General features: G+C 41.2%; 1 protein-coding gene across 1 annotated transcript; it reads left to right on the forward strand.

Annotated features, from left to right (window-relative positions):
• The first annotated feature begins 769 nt into the window (after window positions 1-769).
• Window positions 770-19629, forward strand: LOC118411132. Its single transcript, XM_035813174.1, has 31 exons — window positions 770-814; window positions 1229-1410; window positions 1564-1640; window positions 1961-2074; window positions 2577-2740; window positions 3623-3764; window positions 3856-4128; window positions 4618-4784; window positions 5428-5583; window positions 6075-6216; window positions 7444-7839; window positions 8322-8399; window positions 8616-8800; window positions 9238-9387; window positions 9745-9889; window positions 9989-10063; window positions 10391-10623; window positions 11010-11147; window positions 11429-11577; window positions 11980-12281; window positions 12718-12920; window positions 13708-13777; window positions 14944-15216; window positions 15598-15779; window positions 16031-16200; window positions 16749-16851; window positions 17075-17214; window positions 17759-17867; window positions 18274-18475; window positions 18863-19009; window positions 19559-19629. The coding sequence occupies exons 1-31, from the start codon at window positions 770-772 to the stop codon at window positions 19627-19629; spliced, it is 4983 nt and encodes a 1660-aa protein (XP_035669067.1).
• Window positions 19630-20674: the final 1045 nt, after the last annotated feature.

The raw sequence follows: 20674 nt of genomic DNA on the forward strand, positions 1-20674 counted from the left end.
AAAGATGAAAACAACAGTCACTACACTAAAAAAATCATTGTCATTCTTTCTGGGAGAGCTTGAAAATACTTGTAGGTGATGAAGGTTCTTCTCGTTGATAAGACTTTCAAAATAATCTTTGTTCCAGGATCAGTTGAGCAGACAACTGCTCGATAGTTATATTTAAGTTTAAAAAATCATATTGCTATTTAGGCATTACCATAACATCACCAGGTAGCTTTTCATTAGCCAAAAAAGGATTGTCCAACAAATCACGCAAAGCCATACACAGATAGAAATGCAAAACTCGTTCTTCAGGTTCACCTGATAGCCTTCGGAGGATATCTGACTCCTGTGTCAAACCCATCATGTTAATATATGGATGTGAAATCGGGCTATTTCATACGAATTTCAATACTGTTAGGATAGCCCCTGAGGCGTCGCCAAAATGACATAACATTTGGTAACTTCTCACAGAATGGCTGGAAGTATTTTCAACCGTAAAAGGAACGGGACAGCGCGTTTATGACGCCTGGAGTGCGGGTCCTGGTCAACAAGTTCTCCATAACAAGTGCCCAGTTGTGGAGAAGTGGGGATCGCTTAACATTCAACGGGTAAGATTCTACTAAACTCATGCATGTGGTTGTAAATTTTTCTCTTGATTGTTGCATGTTAGCAGTGGGGTTGTATGGCGTAACTGGATTCGAATCATGCCATGCTACCGATCTTGTGCTATTGGGAAATGCACTTTACACGACTGTCCTCACTTCACTCAGATTGCGTAGGTAAAATGGGGATGGGCTCTTCCTTACAATACCGGCGTGCAATAGACACAGTGGGTAAAGAGCCAGTAACCCTTCACCCTCAAGAAGGCTACGTTACTCATATCTATCTTTTCGTTATAGCCGCATTACTATACTTCCGTAAACAGTCAATCATCAATACTTCTATCGTGCACATGTCTTTTTAAATTATTAATAATAATAATGGCAATGATGATGATGTTGATGATGATGATGATGATGATGATGATGATAATAATAATAATAATAATAATAATAATAGTAGTAGTAGTAATCTTTATTGCATGATTGATATAACACATGGATTAACTTTAGTGTAGGGCTTGTAAATTTGAGTTGTGACAAATATGAAACAGGCTTTGATCAAAGTCAGAATTTACTGGGCATTTGTCAACTAAAAGAGTCTTTTCGAGAAGCAAAGGACTTACAATTGCCTTATTTCGCAGGTGAAGGTTGTGTTAGAGAATTCGTCCGGAAATGCTGAGCTGATCTTTAACGGGACGAACACCGACAAGTTCAACTGGTTCTCCAAATCTAACCTGCTGTCATCTCCTTGGTCAGACATCTATACAGAGACACAAAACGTCTTCTCAATCCAGGGGATCCAACATTCGAACATCGGAATAAGGTAAATCCTGCGAACAAAAAATGTAAAAAAAAAAAAATCACACAAAGGCTTCTCTACAAGAAAATATCCTATTCAAATATAAAATAGAATTCACACAGAAACGAAACTAATAGAGTGGTTTTTGTCACATGGCTATCTTTATCGACGTTTCAGGTCTAGATCTTTCTACATCAATCGCAATTGGGGAGGCTGTGACAATGACGAGGGCTGGCTTCTAGTGGCAGACCTAGGTCAGCACGGAGGCTGCCCATGGGAGATAGTTCCTGATGACCAGCTGCCCTACATCCTATTTTCTCAAAATGAATACGTCGTTAACTTTCATAACGGTGCGTCCACTAGTTAATGACTATACCTATTTATCCCTGTGGGCGCAGTCTTGCTGCCTTTTTCTTTTGCGGTTTTGCCTTTTGAATAACAGTTACTTTGCGTTGCCTCTTTGGAACAATATACTGCGCATAAAGGGCTTTATCTGTCAGTGAATATTTTTAGATGCATATACCAAATAGATTGTGTAATGTGTAAAATTCATTTATTTATCTTTTTTTTGCAGGAGAAAATGTTGGCACAGCCGAACGGATGGTCATCTACATCGACACTCCCGGAAACGTGCTGTGCTCCTGCAGTGGTGACCAACATTTAAGTGAAGACGGAACCTCGTGTGTAGGTGTGTGTTATCACTACCAAGTGTGATACCAAGATGATAAGTGTCATATATTTGTACAAGCAAACTGAAAAACCAGGCTTTGTTGGAGAAACAACTAACACATCACCATGAGAGACGGATGCATCTTTTCCAATTAGCTGTAAAGCTGCACTCTCACTTCACTTGGGTCAAACTTGCAGCACTGCGGGGTTAGGGTTATTGTTACGTACAAACTCAAAGGTTTTGAACCGGTTGCATGATTTTGACCAAGTCTTTACCTGCGTGTTTAAGTTTGTTTTGATCATGACGAATCACACACCGCCGTTTGTCATGCATGTGTGAGCTGTGCTCATTTATAACACATTAAGTCCATTTGTCTCATTTCAAATGACCTGTAGTTTGCAAATAACCACATGTTACTATTATGTCTATATACATATGCGCTTAAGGGCTTCGTCAAGATGACTTTCGGTGCCTACGGTTCCACTACATTCAAAACAAACATACATTTATTTTCTTCCAGACTGTCAGGTTCCACTTGGAGTGGAATCCGGTGCCATACCGGACAGCAGCATCACTGCATCCACGTCCTGGCCTGGTTTTCTGCCCGAACACGGACGCCTGAATGGAGTTGCTGGCAATGGTGCTTGGGCCGTCGGGACAAAGACACTCGGACAATGGTTGCAGGTAGGTCCTGTTAGCTTTCTATTCATCGCAAAACTCATGTTGACGCCACTGTTGTAAAATAAAACAAAATATTCCATTGCATGCTTTGAATAGCGCATGTTTGGAACTAAAGCAGTCTGTGGTAGTTGAAAAAGTATTTGTTGAAAACATGTTTGCTTATTTAAAACAAATATGGCCGCTTATCCAAAATACATATGTACCTTCTTTAGTTCATAAGTACCTGATTTTTCAACTCCGCCTGAAATGATAACCTGAAATTCAACTGATTTTAGCTATCAGCTTGTTCTGTCAACTGTGTCCAGTTATATCATATCTGCACGAATGCACTTTATATTTGTTACATTATAGCAAAACTATTCTGCTTTTAAGGTGGATTTGGGAGAGATAAAGCGCGTCACGGGTACGGTTATTCAGGGGCGCCACACAACCGACCATGGGGAACAGTATGTGACGTCCTACAAACTCCATTACAGTGCTAATGGGAACAGTTGGATGGTATATACCAGGAGCGATGGCTCAGACAAGGTAGCGTCGATACAAGTATAATATATTTGTCCCGCAGTCTTTACGGGTATCCTTCTGTCGGTCATGTCCCTTTCAAAGTGCCACACTTCCACTTTATTTGTTTTACCAGGAGCGCACACTGCTCCAGCTCTTATATCTCTCGTTCCAAGGCAAATATCGTCTCACAACACTCTCTATTCATCACGTCTGTTTGCTCAAGAACACGTCTAGTTATTACACACCTACATGTATAATCATGGAACGCTTTAAGCTTAAGTTCAATTATTGCTGTTCGTTGTTTATGAAGTGCAAAAAAATACCGACGTTGTTTGACACATTGAAGAAGGCTTAATCATGAATCATCCGTTTATCTTGCAGGTTTTTACAGGCAACACAGACATAAACACACCAGTGACAAACCTCCTTGACAACCATGTTGATGCCCGCTATGTGCGATTCGTGGTTATGTCTTGGAATGATCACATCAGCATGAGGGTAGACGTTCTTGGATGCAGCCCTAGTAAGTGTTTGCTGTTACATTGGGCAGAGTTTAGTTCACTTATTACACTTTGATTATTGTTAGTCTAATTGTTAAAACTATACAGTTCCAGGTCTCGCAGGGCTGACCCTGGATGATGTCGGAATGGGTGAGCTTTCCGTGTCTTGGACAGTCGTGGGGAGTCTTCCTATCTCGCGCTACAGGCTCCGGTACCAGCCGGCAGACGGGTCGGGCTCGTACCAGGACCTCTCCCCCGCACCGGGAACAGGCGACACCTCGGCTACCGTACCGGGACTGCTGCCCGACACGGACTACAACATCACGGTCACTTCCTTTGGGGAGGACGACCAGCCAAACGGTGTCATCAGTGGGACATACGCCACAGGTGGGTGGACTTAGAATTGACCTTTACCACCTGGTTTGAAGTTTGTCTAGAAAGCTTAATAATAAGATCTTGAGCTAAAGTGGTAAGCAAGCGTAACCCTTGAACAAAATGGTAGAAGTTTCAACTTTACAGTAAAAATAAGGCAATAAATTAGAATTCCCCCTATTCTCCATTTTTTGCCCAGGCTTTTAACAATAATATAATTTGATGACGCTGCTCAAAGTCTTCAAAAGTATGCTATTCTTTATGCATACCACGCATCAGTTCTGATTATAGCAGAAAACAATCTAGAACTCTGGCAGCTAAAACTCTAAATGAAAACCAATATGAAATCCATTTCCGGTCAAAGAACTTGATTGCACGAATGCTCTTTTTGCAATGATTTTTTAAGAAGCTAAATACAAAAAGTGTCACCATCAGTTGTAAACAGGAAAGTGCAGACTCCAAGGATATTTAAAAGTAACTGGAACATAATTTATTTTGCCCCAGTCTGTCAGGTTCCACTTGGTATGGAGTCTGGTGCAATACCTGACAGCAGCATCAATGCGTCCTCGTCTCACCATGATAGTTACCAGCCCTATCATGGACGCTTGAACGGAGTTGCTGGCCATGGTGCCTGGGCCCCCCAGACGAGCGTAATCGGACAATGGTTGCAGGTAGGTTTATCTTTTAATGCATTAAAACGTTTTGATACTCTTATTTGAAAAAAAAAGAATCATTTCTATCCTTGTTGGCGACACTTTTTTACTAAAACAAATGCCCGACGCCGTCGACGGTGTGTCATGGCCTGTTTTGAACAGGACAAGTTTGGAAATGCAGCAGCAGCAGCAGTTAAAAACGTACATGTTTGATATTTTCTGATTTTAAACAAAAAGGCAACTTTCCTTCAGTAGTACCCGACTTTTTAAATTTACGTGAAATTATAAATTCGTTTCGTCTAATGTCGACTAATTTTAGCTATCAGCTTGCGCTTCCAAGTGCTTTCAGCCTTACCTCCTCGAGATAACTTTGTTACAATATAAGAAAATAGATGTGTTTTTTTTTGTACTATAACTTTAATCGATGTGACTGCAACCCATGACTACTTTTATGTTTGTCGATGTATTGGAAACCCCAAGAATATAATCATTTTTTTTCAAATATGTGAGTGTTTTTGTTACGTGATGAAATTAAGTGGTAGCTGTACGTTGACTAGGATTTTTGATCAACAGTAATTTAGACATTCTGTGTTCTGGGATTCTGCTTCTTGTAACGTGTCTTTACAAAACAAACGCCATGATTATTATATTTGTCTTTTAGGTGGATTTAGGAGTGCTAAAGCGCGTCACGGGCACGGTCATTCAGGGTCGGCACACAACCTACCATGGCGAACAGTTTGTGACGTCCTACAAACTCCAGTACAGTGCAGACGGGAGCAGTTGGACGACATATGCCAATAGTGATGGCTCCGACAAGGTAATGTAGATACACGTGTATCTCTGGCAGTTATGGTTGAATTCTGCCTCGATACAGGTCTCCGTTGGTGGAAAACCTCCTTTATTAGGTAGACTCTGACTGCACTTGCGTCAAGCTTGCGTCACGTATTTTACGCAATATCTAAAATATTAAAAAAATCAGATAAAATAACAAAAGAGTGACGCCATGAACAAACCCCGCAGTGACGCAAACTTGACGCAAGTGCAGTGAGAGTGCACCTTTTCATAGTGCCACGCTGCTCCTGCTTTCATGTGACTCGTTCCAATTATCGTCTTGCAATACTCTTCTCTTTACTATCCATCACATTTGCAAGAAGACCTCCGTTTATCATACCCCTATAATCGTGGTAAGCTTTAAACTGCTGTCCATGTTTTTTGAACTGTCAAATATATCGTTGTTGTTTGGTTGTTAATACTAGCAATATACAGACAGTTTCAACATGTCATAATCTGAATCCGTTTATCTTGCAGGTCTTTGCAGGCAACACAGACATAAACACACCAGTGACGAACCTTCTTGACAACCCAGTCGATGCCCGCTATGTGCGTTTCGTGGTTCAGTCCTGGAATACTTACATCAGCATGAGGGTAGACGTTCTTGGATGCAGTACAGGTAAGTGTTTGTTGCTACATTGGCTACAATTTAGTAACTCTATGGAGCTCTTAGTACAGCCCTGCGCGGTTCGTTTACATGCACTCGATGCATTTTGGCAGCCACATCATTCAAAGTGTAATTTTGTCCCAGCAGAAACTGCTACAACCTTACCTGCAACAACAAGAATGACAACAATTACAACAACAACTACAAGTCCAGATGGTATGGCAAGTTTGCTACCTCAATATATCTTGCAGCGATCAAATTATATGTCAATTACCTACCCAAGGGTCGTGATGAACTATTTTGACTGACATGTTACTAAGGCACATGAAATCCCGGTTAATCATACAATGCATGTGGTGGGGGCATATGAGACAGGTGTTCTTTTTGGCGTGTCTGCCTGTCTATCTGTGTTTTTGGATGTTCGTGGATTTTAATGACTTCTGGCACGTTGAATTGACGACTGATACAACTTTTTCTTAATTTTGACACTGTAGGTTTGCTTTATCTGATCACAACAAAGATCAATACAACAGTTTAAGCAATAGAAAATAGTGTTTTTGGCATTCTGCCTGGGAGATCTTGGACATACTTGTAGATGATGAAGGTTCTTCTCGATGATAAGACTTTCAAAATAAAATTCATTTCCGAATCATTTTAGCTGAGAACTGATTGTTAATTATAAAGAAAGACTATCCACCTTAAGTTATCCAATTGTTTTACTTGAGGTTTAGGTTCGGAATTTCATATGACCAGATGACGAAGTAATCCATGAAAATAAGATGCAAATCATAAGTCACCACCACCCTAGTTTTGGCTCACATTTTTTTGCTAAAGCAGTGTATAATCTTTTTTTTTTTTATTTATCAAAAAGCCAGTTCTTCGTATCGTTTTTCGGTGTCGCAGATTTCGCCGTGCGGCTAACACTTCCTGACCTTAGTGCGCGATAGTTGTAACGCGGTTCGTCGACTGATTACCCAAATCGTACGTTCTATGTGCGCTGTGGGTGTTTTAGCGCCATCGGAGGTCGAGGAAAACGTATCCTCACGATTTACTTCGTTTTCCCTCAATATACGTGGGAAATCTCGACCTTCCTTACCATATTAGTCATTATCTCAGGAAAATTCGTTTATGCTCAAGGCACGTTCAAGAAACATAGATGAACTTTCAAGTTTATATCTAAAGTTGGTAGTTAAATGACAAATACATTTTTCATCTGGGCCTATACCTTCTTTCCTGCAGGGTGTCCACTAGCAGACTACGTCAGTTTCAACGGAGTTTGCTACAAGGACTTTGCTGTGTATACGAATTTCTATACAGCCCGACAGACGTGTGCCACAGACGGGGGACTGTTGGCCATGCCGAAGGACAGCGCGATCAACACGTTCATCCACGAGCTGGCAGGAGTTAACGAACGACGCTGGATCGGGTTGACTGACGAAGACACCGAAGGTGAATGGGTGTTTGAAGACGGCACAACCCTGGCGTCAGCCAGGTATAGCAACTGGCAGCCCAGTCAACCGGACAATCATAATGGCATCGAAGACTGCGTCGAAGTTTTAGGTGGTGCCGAACACTACTGGAGTGATAGAGCATGCAACGTTCGCCTACCAGGATTCATCTGTCAGCTAGATAGAGGTATGTACTATCCTTGCTACGAAACGATTGCCACTGGTGTGACCACAAGCTCATCAATCTGACACAATTTCTTTCGAAACCCCACTTCTAGAATTAAAGAATGTGTGTGTGTGTGTGTGTGCGTGTGTGTGTGTGTGTGTGTGTGTGTGTGCGTGTGTGTGTGTGTGTGTTACAATTCATTGCAATTTGTATGTTACGTTGATTTGCCTGGATTTGTCTATTGATTTGAGGTAAGTTTGTGTATAGTTGAACTAGCTTGGAATGCAGAACAGAAACAGTACACACACACATAGCCCACTTATTGTTGACCTACATAAAGACCCACCTTGAGATCTTGAGGAGGTAAAGGCCAAGGTTGATACGTACCATGTCAGATTCTAAGCTCAAGAAAATATAAAAGTATTGGAAATCTACGAATACAAGTACTAATTGTATTTTGGCAGAATTACCAATTGAATGAAAGCACATTTTCGTCTCTACAGAAACTACAACAATCGCACCTGTGACAACTCCAATGACAACAGTTATGACAACATCTGCCCCAACTACAAGTCCAGATGGTATGGCAAGTTTGCTACCTGAAATATTGACAGCCATTTTAAAATATAATGCATACTTTGTCTTCCCTTGCTCCGGTATGCATGCCATATAACCTGAATTTTAGTATTCCTTAAAAGTATGTCTACAATATTCTATGCACATATATTTGATAATTATCCACAGCAACTGACATCTTATACAGCCAACTGAAACATAAGTTTCTTATTTATTTTCAGTCTGTCACCCCATTCCTCTTGGAATGGAATCTGGTGCCATACCTGACAGCGCCATCACTGCATCCTCCGTTTGGCAGCGCTGGGGTAATACTGAAGTACACGATCCCTGGTTTGCACGGTTACACTCATCGGCAGGATGGGGTGGCTGGGCAGCTCATGACAACATAGTCGGACAGTGGTTACAGGTATTTATAAGTTGATTTTTTTTCTCGTCGTGTCCATTGGCAATATCATCCTTTCTTGTTAACTTCGTGGAAGGCAATTCCATCCATCGCATCAATTTAGCAACCGCAAACAAGAGCTTAGTATAGTATTTAACAGTTTTGAGATATAACTAACGAAGCTTAAACAGTTTTCCGCGCTGATAGGGTATGTTCTGAAAGAGAGCATATTCACTTTCATCTATTTTAATGCCATATTGATGTCATATTTCAATTATCTCAATAGTAATTGACCTTTTAATTTTCTCATGGGATAGTAAATTTTCTGGGCCGAGATCAATTGTGGCCTAAGTTCAGAATTTGGCGTATGTCGTCATTTGTAATTATTAGCTAAAAGTTTTTTTGTGCAACTTGTTGCATTATAGCAAACATTAAAGACAACATAATATGGTACTTATCAGGTCGATCTTGGAGAGATGAAGCAAGTCAAGGGCGTCATTACCCAGGGTCGCTTTAGCGGTGATGCGCAGTGGGTAACATCGTACAAGCTCCTGTTCAGTGCAGATGGGACTTCTTGGACGGCGTATGCCAACAGCGATGGCACAGATAAGGTTAAGTAGCTACATAAATATTCTACAACGGAAACTTACTGTGAATTCTCTCTAAAAACATCACGAATATATATTCGCATGGTAAATATAAGTTTTACCATGTTTTACCACTTTTAGATGCCAAATGCCAGAGCTCTCATTTGTTCCGTTCCAATCATCTTTACAAAGCTCTTCTTATCTTGTTTGTTGTTAAGGTGACTTGTTTTCAGAAAATATTGAAGTCGTTAATAAGTCAATTGAGACTGTATTTCACGAAATATCAAATACACAGTGGCTGTATGGTCATTGATAGAAAAGAAGATCTACAGAAGAGTTAGAACCCCCCCCCCCCCTCTAAAATGCCACTTTGCCTTTCAGATCTTTCCAGGCAACACGGACATGAACACACCTGTCACGAACCTACTGGACGACCCAGTTGAGACCCGTTATGTGCGTTTCGTGGTTGTTACTTTTCAAGGCCACATCCTTATGCGTGTGGAGATCCTTGGGTGTGGCGCTGAAAGTAGGTTTCTTATTTTGCTATTGTTGGATCATTTTAAAGCTTGCTTTAAAAACAAATGGCAATCGGTTGTTTCCTGAAATATTCTAATTTAAACCACAGATCACTGCTACCCCAACCCTTGCGAGAATGGTGACGTTTGCATCGATAGTGGAGATTCCTACATCTGTAAATCTCGTAAGTGATTTTTTTCTTTCAGTCTGGATCTCAAAATACAGCTATTTGATCGTTTACGGTAGATCTATTATATCTATAACGTCTAATACTATTAAAGTCACACTTGACTTGTCACATTTCCTAACAAAGGTGGAAGGGCCTTAGTGGTCCGTTTATGCAATTTTGCCCATTGTCCAACAAGAACAGAACCACCTATCATGAAGTACAGGCTCTATTCTTGAATAGAATTCATAAGCAACCGTACGGGGACTTCTATTTAAGTTGTTTTTTTGTTTCTTTTTAAACTGTTTTGTCAATTGGTTCTCAAGATAGTTTCTTCCTTGTTAGGCGGGGCAGTCTGCAAAGCATGGGGTGACCCTCACTACTACCCGTTTGACGGAGGCGACCACCACTTTCAAGGACCATGCAGGTACACCCTAGCCAAGGACTGCGGCAACAGCAGCGACTTTACCGTGACGACACAGAACGTACCTGGAAACCCATTTGTTTCTTACGTACGTGAGGTATTTGTTGAGGCACACGGCTTCGTGATAGGAGTTCACCAGGGCAAGGATGTCACTGTGAGTAGTGGACTTTTTTTTATATTTTCTTCAGAAGGAAATGTTTCACATGGTTTCGTGATTAAGTATTCCGTTAAATGTTGCCTGCACTGTTGTGGAAAATACAATTTGCAAAGACCAATTGTGAAAGTTTGCATCGTTGACCACTAGATATGGTAGCATGAATACCAGCGTAAGAAATTAATAATTTGTACTGACAGAATTGTGGTGTTAGGCGCTGTCCATCCGAAGGAACCAAAAGGTGCGCTGGATGCATATAACTTTGAACCTTCTATATAACATAATAGCAATGGAGAAATCTAAATAACTCAATCGTTCTAAAGACAATGATTGAACTAATTGCTCTTCCTCCTTTGAAGCATACATTTTTATTTCATTTTAACCAGGTGGACGGAACACCATACTCACTATCCTCCAGCCTGGCGGGCGGTATGGTTGAAGTCAGCCTGACCGGGCGGTTTGTCCGGGTTCTTCTAAAGAACCTCAGCGTGGAAGTCTCATACGATGGTGATCACGAAGTTAGGGTAAGGGAATATGAATGGAGTTATGAATTAGAACTGAATATTTTTTATCAATATCGACAATCTTCAAGAGGATCTATCGGTGGCAAGGACGGTATCCAAACGCTAATTAATACCCAACTGCCCCCACTCTGTCAGAAGAAGAAAGGGTATTAACATCAATTTTTTGACAAAATGTGTCTGCTTTATAGGTGTTCATATCCTTCCTGTTTTTCGGGAACGTCTTATATACAAGTAATGGTGAAAATCTTGGTGAATATTAACTTCTTAAAACACCATCATAGGTTGAGGTTCCCGGCGACTACCGAGGACAGATGTGTGGTCTTTGCGGTAACTTTAACGGCGATACGAGCGACAACTACATGACTCCAGACGGGACCGTTGTGGGAGATGAGAACACTTTTGGTGACAGTTGGCTCACCGACAGTAGCACGTACGTTCTTTTTCTTAATAAGTAATTTGTAATGACTTACTACTAATTTCAAGACATCTCGATTTTTTTCATGGTAATTCCGGACGTAGTTCAATGTCACGTCGATGAAGGTTAGACATCAAGGTAATAGAATACGCCAAATGGCAATTACTCAAGCAACAAGAGACCAGACGTTTCATTACTTTTCGTCAGTGACACTAAAGAGACCTCATTGGAGAGTGCATGTCCTAACTAGGAATTGATACGCAAAAGAGATATAGTTGGAAAATATGTTTTCTATCCTAACTATCATAGTTCCATGTCTATGAGGCGTCTCATGTATAAGTAAACCTTTCGTAGAAATATAACACCATTTATAAGATAACTGTTCTTTCCTGTTATGACGGAATTTGCTTCTTCTAGTTGTCCTGAAGGTAGGAGGGGAAAGAGAGAAGCCGAACTAACTCCACTTTCCGGATGTCCCGACGCCGTGCGAGCAGCTGCCGAGTCGGCTGACAGTTGCGGGCTGCTGGAAGACACTAACGGCCCGTTTGCTGCCTGCCATGGGTTTGTTGCTCCTGGACCTTACTTCCAAACATGTCTCTTCGACATGTGTGCGTTGGACGGAAACACCACGGGACTTTGTCAGAACCTGGAGGCCTACGCTGAGGCCTGCCGGGCAGCTGGTGTGGCACCATTTTCATGGCGGACAGAAGATCTATGCCGTACGTTGTCCCTTGGCAGTATTGTTTGGAATCTGCATATTGATGCTCTCTCTATGCTGTAATTTCCCCAAAGTTTTGACTGCTTGATCTTTTATCTTTATGGTGCAACAAGTGCTTCTACTACTTGCCCTAAGATGGCGCTACAGCGGTAATGTAGAGGTGGTTCTGAAAGTGAATTACATTGTGTATATAAGTCTTTTCTTATGAATGCCCTAAATTTTGTTTATCGAGACCTTCTTCCTTTACCCAGCGTGTGTTTCTCCGCTGTGTATATGATCATTACTCTCTGCAAATTTACGAAGACAATGTAATGTCATGGTGGACTTATTTCATACCATTCAGACATTGCAACGGAAAACTTGACGCTTATTGTGGCACTCGACGTGTGGTCTGAAGCCATTGTATGGACATTTTTATTTTTTATTTTTTGTTACAGCCGGAGTCTGCCCAGTGAACAGCGCGTTTTCCCCATGCGCTAGTTACTGTCCTGCGACCTGCGCGAACCCCAACGCTGAAGAGAATTGCGACCTCGGCTGTGGAGAAGGCTGTGCGTGTGATCCTGGCTTCGTCCTTAGTGGACAACAGTGTGTTCCAGAGGAGCAGTGTGGCTGCACTGACGATGAAGGACGTTACTATACGGTCAGCACAAGTTATTTCGGCTTTGTTTATATGAAACGACATAAGCTGCTTAGACCTTACGAGCATTTAACTTTGTTTGAACACAAAATAGTAGGTAGACCAAAATTTTAAGAAGTCCTATGTCTTTCGTCATGATTTTAAGTTCTTCCAGTAAGTATTTTTTTTTTTTTTTTACTCAATGGTCACCTCGTAACAAGGCCTGAAGGCCACTCAATGTTACGGGTTACATGATTGGAACTGTAACAGCAACTCTTCGCCCTAGGTCAGAAACATCATGATTGAGACCAGCCCAATTGCTCACTATGAGTGAGGACTAACTGACCCAATAGGCGAAGCAGGGGTTACGAGGGCTGCTCGGGAGATTCCCTACCCCTATTTTGGCCGGAATGGTTTGATCCGCTCGGGTGGATGTTCGCACATGTGGCGGGTTCTTTAACGTGCATAGGGTATGACTCTCTCCATACACGGGACCTCCATTTAACGTCCTATCCGAGGGACGACTCATTTTTCACTTGAGTAAAGTGAGGAAAGTCGTGTAAAGGGCCTTTCCCAAGGGCACAAGACCGGCAACACGGCATGCGGATTCGAACCGGCGACCTCTCGGTCACGGGCCGAATACACTACCACTGTGCTACGCGGCCCCACAAAAAGTATTGAAATAGGCATATACACGAAGGTCGTACACGCTAATGTTTTGCAAGTAAAATCTTTAATTAGTATTAACAGCAGTTTCTTCAGTACATGGAATTCCGTGTGTAATATTTTCCAATGATCTAAACTCCTGTAGCTTGGAGAACGCTGGAGTGAAGATGGGCAAAGGTGTGTCTGTGAAGCTGGAAATGTCATCACCTGTTCTGGTGAGCAGCACATTTCATGTCTTATTCACGTGTTGATGTCGTTATAGACTTATATGAAACAGTTGCTTGACGTTCTTATTTACCTACTGCAGATTAATCTAAATCATGCAATGAATACTAATACAGCACATGAAGATACATGAACCTAATTTCGGCTGATTTTCTCACATATTTTGGTCCGAATTTACAAACTTTGTAGCGTGCATAGGTAAAATATTCCCTCCATTTTACATTAAAATAAAAGGTGGTAAATGACAGTCTGTATAGTAAGTGTATAACATATATATATATATATATATATATATATATATATATATATATATATATATATATATATATATCAGTTTTTCTTGCAGCAATCAGCATTTTCAGGATACAAATTTTAGGAAAGACTTATCAAAAGATATTGTTTCAAAACACAAAGCGGCGAACATACTTAGATCATAGCATTGTGTATTATTTATTTGGTTTCAAAAGTTTTTTGCATTTTGCGACTTGCAGTCGCAAAATGCCTTCTGGCCAGTGTAGTCGCCGTTGTGATGTTGTGATGTTGAGACCAACGGACCTGTTCAATCCATGCCAAATATTTCTATACCTGTTAAAACAGGCATTTCTTCAACATGTTCGCACTAGCGCAGTGGTAAAGTTTACGCATTCTAAACCAATGCACCCGGTTCGAATCCGGGGAGGTAGATTTTTTTCAACATTTTTTTTCTTTTTTACATCCATTAAAATACTAATTTTTACATCGATTTGGCCACACCAATTTATTTCTTTGGTTAACGGATTCGCCGCTTCGTTTTTTTGCCGAATAGAAATAAAAATTTAAAAAAAAAACTTAAAAATGCCCCGCAACAGAGCTCACTCAAAAACAGGCAATGTGTAGTGAAATTTGCTGCAGTTCACGCAAATTTTAACAGGTCGCGTCTAGATCTGCTGCAGTTCAGGCACATATGTGAATCTCTCCATGCGCCAATATCAGGTTTAGTTACTTTGTTCTATTTATATGACATTTTAATAACTAGAAAAAAACGTTCACACACGCAAACATTGGCAAAATGCCAGCTTTTTTAAAAGCACTTGTTTTTTACGTTTTAATATGCTGTGAATGGCGCTTGGAGTCAATCAATTACTATCATTGTTAACAATATACCATACTGCTCCAGAGCTCACGGGGCTGACCCTGGATGAGGCCGGGATAAGCCATCTCGCCGTTTCCTGGACAGTCGTGGGGAGTCTGCCGATCTCACGCTACAGGCTCCGTTACCAGCCGGCAGACGGGTCGGGCTCGTACCGGGACCTCTCCCCCGCACCGGCAGCAGGGGGCAGCTCGGCTACGATACCGGAATTGCTGCCCGACACAGACTATACCCTTACGCTCACTTCATTTGGAGAGGACGATCAACCAAACGGTGTCATCAGCGGGACATTCAGGACAGGTGGGTGAGATGTAAAGGGTCTTCAGTGTTTGACAATGCCTTGGGATTGTGCTACATTGAAAACAAAAATGGAATGGTTTAAATACTCTATGTTGGTAGGCAATTCCCCATTCTGGATCAGAAGGTTACGGGTTTATATCCCAAATCAACCAAATTGCCTTTTACCTATAGTGCTTGTCGTAGGGCAGCTTTAAGCACCGGGCCTTTGAACTGTAAAGAACATGATAGTACCAAACCAGCATAGGTAAATGAAATAGAACCTTCTTAAATCATTCCCATTGCAAATCAACACAAATACATCCACATATAAGTTTTTTTAAGACCTTTCATTAGATTTTAGATTATTTGTAGAGGTAACAATAGACTGCATCACTATTCCAGCTGAGGTTGTAGTGAACGTAGAGTGTGACCAAGACAGCATGACCATCTCCATTCCCCGTACCGCATTACTGGCTGTGGACGTAGAGAACATGCACCTTCTGGACACCAGCTGTGTCGCTACTGTGGATGACGATTTTGTCACGTTGGAGACACATCTGCAACAGTGCGGAACCCAACAAGAGGTAGAGTAGTCATAAAGTAGTCTTATTCACCTGTGTTCTAACCAGTGCGTTGCTACCTTGTGTAAGTAAATCATCAAAGTCGAGGATCGGAGCAGCCTTTAAATTTGCTTTGCGTGTGATCTATTGCAAAATGACCAAAGGTATTTGCTTCAAAGGAAGAACTCTTCATATGGGCAACTCAGACAAAGGATGAGTAGAATAATATATATATTTTTTGCATCTTTGGATTCCGTATCTCTTGTTTTTCTCAGACTTTAGGGGACGACAAATTCATCTTCTCCAACGAAGCCATCGCCAACCAAGTGACCCATGCGAACGGTGCTGTGCGTAACCAGCCGATAAACCTGCCCTTCCAGTGCGAGTTCCTCCGTCAGTACGACGTTTCACGGGGTCCTATCATGTATAACATCCCTTCTCCTCGGTAAGTATCGTGCAGATTTGCAACGATGTGATAACGCGAACGACAGCAGTAGTGCATTCTACATCCCAACTGTAGAAATATTGGGCGTCTTCTTTTTGTACCTTTAAATTCGGCCCAATTGACCAGGACCAATGCCATTAAACTGTTATTACTTTTGCACAATGATAATCCTAAATGTGCACCACTCTCAAGCTTGCGTCAATGTGTGGGTCATTCACTGCGTCACAGTTTGTTATTTTCTGTTTTTTTTTATAATTTAGATATTGCGTCATACGTAAAAGTCAGACTTAGAAGTACACAAAAATAAGAAAATTCGTTCTTTATCTCTGAAATTTGTTCTGTATCTTTCAAATCCCCGCAGTGACGCAAGCGCACGTCAAGTGAGAGGGGGCCTTAAGAGTGCACCTTAACTGATTTGAACTATTCTAACCATTATTCTATTGACAGAATGTTTAAAATCATCATTTGCTACTTCGTCAGTTAAAACTTTGTACTTTGGGTTAAAAGATGGGGTAACGGAGACAGATTCTTTGCGTTCTCCCTTGCAGGATCCAAATCGTTGATGCGAACAACACTTTCATGTTGGAGATGCGGATGTACACTTCAACAGATTTCGTTGCGAGTTATGAATCTGATGACTTCCCCATTCAGGTCAGAAACGTTCCATTCATGTTTCAGCTTTCTGTTTTAATCTTTAAACGAGTTTTTACATTGTTTTTATACTGAAAATTTGTGGTTTGACACTGCTACAAAGACATCTTTTGAAACAACGAAAACAAGGAATCAGATACAGAGCCTGGACTCGAGCGATCGTGTCTTTCGTTCGAGATAATTAATGAACAGAGGAAACTGATTTTGTGATTCGACATTCCAGGTCACACCGTCTGACCGTCTGAACTTCGGCCTGAGCGTGACGTCACCACTGGAAAACCTGGAGCTGTTTGCACGTGACTGTGTCTCCACTCCCACCACTGATCCCAACGACTCTCCAAGGGTCAACATCATCACAGATGGGTACGTCTGAACCAGGGTTGTTTTTGACTATCTGCCCTTGCCTTTGTGACTCGTTGTTAGTTGCGGTTGGTAGATAAGGATTGTTGGCTGAATGGCTGGCTGTTAGCTGGTTGTTCGCTTAATTGGTTTGGTTGGTTGGTTGGTTAGTTGATTGGTTGATTGGCTAGTTGGATGGTTGGTTGGTTGATTAGTTGGTTGGTTGGTTGATTGGGTGGTTGGTTCCGTTGTCTAGTTGATTGGTTGGTTGGTTGGTTGCTTGCTTGCTTGTTCGGTCGATCGGTCGGTCGGTTGGTTGGTTGGTTGGTTGGGTAGTTGGTAAGTTGGTTGCAATTGGCTGTGGCTATATGATTGTGATGCATACTTTTTGTTTATTTCTATTGATTTTTGTGATAAGTCGGCAGATAAGTTGTGTTTTTGTGCAATGCCATGTCATACATGAGTTACCAGGCTCTAGTAGAGACTCGGGACTCTGCATCCGTCTCAATGCAAATGGTTTGTTATCTGAAACTGTCTTACAAATGACCGGTTTCCTCTGACTTTGCAGCTGTGAGGTTGATGAGACTCTAGAGAAGGACGATGATCGTTCTAATGACAAGGCCCTGTACTACAGCGTGGCCGCCTTCACGTTCCCAAATGCTATCGAACCCAGCCTGGTAAAAATAAAACCTGTTTGGACAATGTCACTTCTGTAGTGGCTGGTGAATGGGGAAGATACAGATGATTAAATGTGATGGCGTTAAGGTTGCTTTATACGTGTAAAAGCAGGTTTTCCGAAATGTGCAATTAATTGGAAGAAATCATCATGTGTTTAAAGTATATGCATCGATACCTAGATCCAGAAGTCATCCTCCTAAGGCGGGTGTACTGGTAAGAAGGTGCTATACTGATACTTTTGGAGCTGCAGCAAAAAAAAAATCAATGTTGGCCTAGGCATGGTAGAGGTTTCTGTTTCTGATTATCAACAAAACGACGATGTATTGGCTTACCGATTGGTGGAAGTTTGTTTCTGTAAAGTATTTTTTTTTTGCTAATTGTCACTCAAATTCCATCCTTCCCCAGGTGTACTTCCACTGCACCATGATCATCTGCTTCAAGGACGACCCTGACTCCCGGTGCAGACAGGGCTGTATCCCAGCCGCACGGCGTAGGCGGGCCGTCTCGTACGGGACGGAGGGCAGGGTTCGCCGGGAGAGCAGCAGGGACCACCAGGCGGACATCACCCAGGGACCGTTCCAAGTGAACTTCGAAGAAGCAGGAGCAGGTAAATAATAAAACGCTTATTCGGCTGACCTATAGAAAAACACGATCTATTGCTTACACGATGTTTCGTCTTCATAGGTTAAAAACAATGATTAGCAGTAACCCATTTTCAGACAAGAAATTGACTTTGATGCAAAAAAGATTCATTCTAAGAAAACTTCACTTGTAGTTAATGAACACACGTAATTTGTAGAGGCTCCTAAAGTAGGGAATGTATGAATTAGATGGATTTTTTTTTGCGTCCTAAATGTTTCTTATGTGCTTTTCTTTTCAAATCTTACCTGTTGATGGCAATAAAATTTTACTTGAAGAATTCTAAAGACCAGGTAAGCTAAGATCAAGACCACTATTTCTTTAACACGTTAAAGTCGTTCCTCTTGTACCGTAGGGCCAGCTGGAGTCCCGGTGGGTACTGTGGTCGGAGCGGTTGTTGCAGTTGCCGGAATCATTGGGCTTCTGATCGTGGCCGTTGTTCTGCTGAAGAAACGGGGTGGCCTGGCTTTGGGTCGCAAGAAACGTGAGGACGATACCCTCGGTAAAGGACATTTGTGTTTTATCAGGCGTTAGATCACAAGGCAGTGTTTGAGACCATCATAGTCAGTACATCAATATAATAACGGTTGTTTGCATTACTCATGCTGTATCTCATTCCATGACATTCTAGAAAATAGAATTAGAAACTTCGAATTCTCATCTTACTAGCTGTAGCTGCAGGAAATCATATTCTAATCTCACCGGTCCTATTGAACGCCTAGCAATGGGATATATTGACTTGTGAAAACTCTTTGTAAGAATCGCAAAAATAGTAGTCACTCAAGCAACAGGATATGGTTTTGGAAAAGGTCTTGATTAAGTACTTTTTGGCGTATCTTATTACCTGGATGTCTGACCTACATCGACATACCCTTGTAATATAGCAATGTCACTCATTACTTCCAAACTGTTCCCAAAAGATTTCTACATGTATTTTGACAAGCATACTAGTGCATTATAGATAACATCAGTGATATCAGTCACTTTATTCGTGAATATATGTGAATTGTGCCAATTTTTTTTAAAATGAGCACTTTGTTTCCTCTACTAGGACTGGACAACTACGCTTTCCAGGCTTGGGGAAACAAGAACAAGACTGGCAATGCTGACACCAAAGCCTAAGTTGTTTTCTTTCTACCAGTTTGAAAAGGCTAATGATGTACAATTTTTGTTCCTCTCGGTCTTTTTACCTGTCAGGTGCTTTTCAAATGGGTCACTCTACATTTAGGAAAACATTAAAAATGTAGAAACTAAATTCAAAACTTTTCCTTATAACTTTATAAAATTACGATAGAATCCAAGAAACCGTGAAGAAAGCATCATGTTTGGAACAATTTATGAAACATAACTGTTGTTTAAGGGAATATTTTGGTACGTCAAGGTGAAACACCTCACAATTTGAATTAAGAAAATAAATTCTACTTTCACTTGATCATGAATAGGAGTCCTTTTATTTCTACCTGACAGTTAGAAAGTCAGTTGGGCAAAATCCAGCTTATTCTGGAATGTACTTTTCTTGACAAATATTCAAACCCAGATATTTCGAGATCGAAACAAGATTCAAAGCAATATCTGAGGATAAAGGAATATTTTCTAAACCAAATTCCAATAATATTCTTCTTTGTTGGTAACATCTTGTCAGTGTGTTTTCACATAAAATTATCAATTCCAAGCGTCGTGTCATAGATGTAAAGTAATAAGTCTTAAAGCAGACCCTCTTACAAATACCCAAGAAGGAAGCAATGACCTTGGACCTGAAAGACCTAACATAAATTCACACCTTGCAGTAGCATTTATTGTGAACGTTTATTTGCAAAGCTCCATCCCCCTACCCCCATTATTTTGTATCAACAAGCCTTCGGAAAATAGTCGATTTAGTTATCTTTCAAATCATCATATAGCCAGCAATATTAGTGCAGTGAATGGTATCAAGTCAATAATAATATAACTAGTAAAATAAAGGCGGTGTATACGTAGTAAACATCATAGTCATTCCAATCATAATACAAAACTAGTATAGGCCCTTCATCTAAACTAAAGGCCCCCTCTCACTTGACGTGCGGCACGCTTGCGGCATTGCTGCGTTCGAAAACGCAGAGGTGCCGCAAGCAAACCTAGAGGTGCCGCAAGCAAACCTAGAGGTGCCGCAAGCAAACCTAGAAGTGCC

This window comes from Branchiostoma floridae, chromosome 3, assembly GCF_000003815.2.
Source record: "Branchiostoma floridae strain S238N-H82 chromosome 3, Bfl_VNyyK, whole genome shotgun sequence".
Classification (NCBI taxonomy): Eukaryota; Metazoa; Chordata; class Leptocardii; order Amphioxiformes; family Branchiostomatidae; genus Branchiostoma; species Branchiostoma floridae.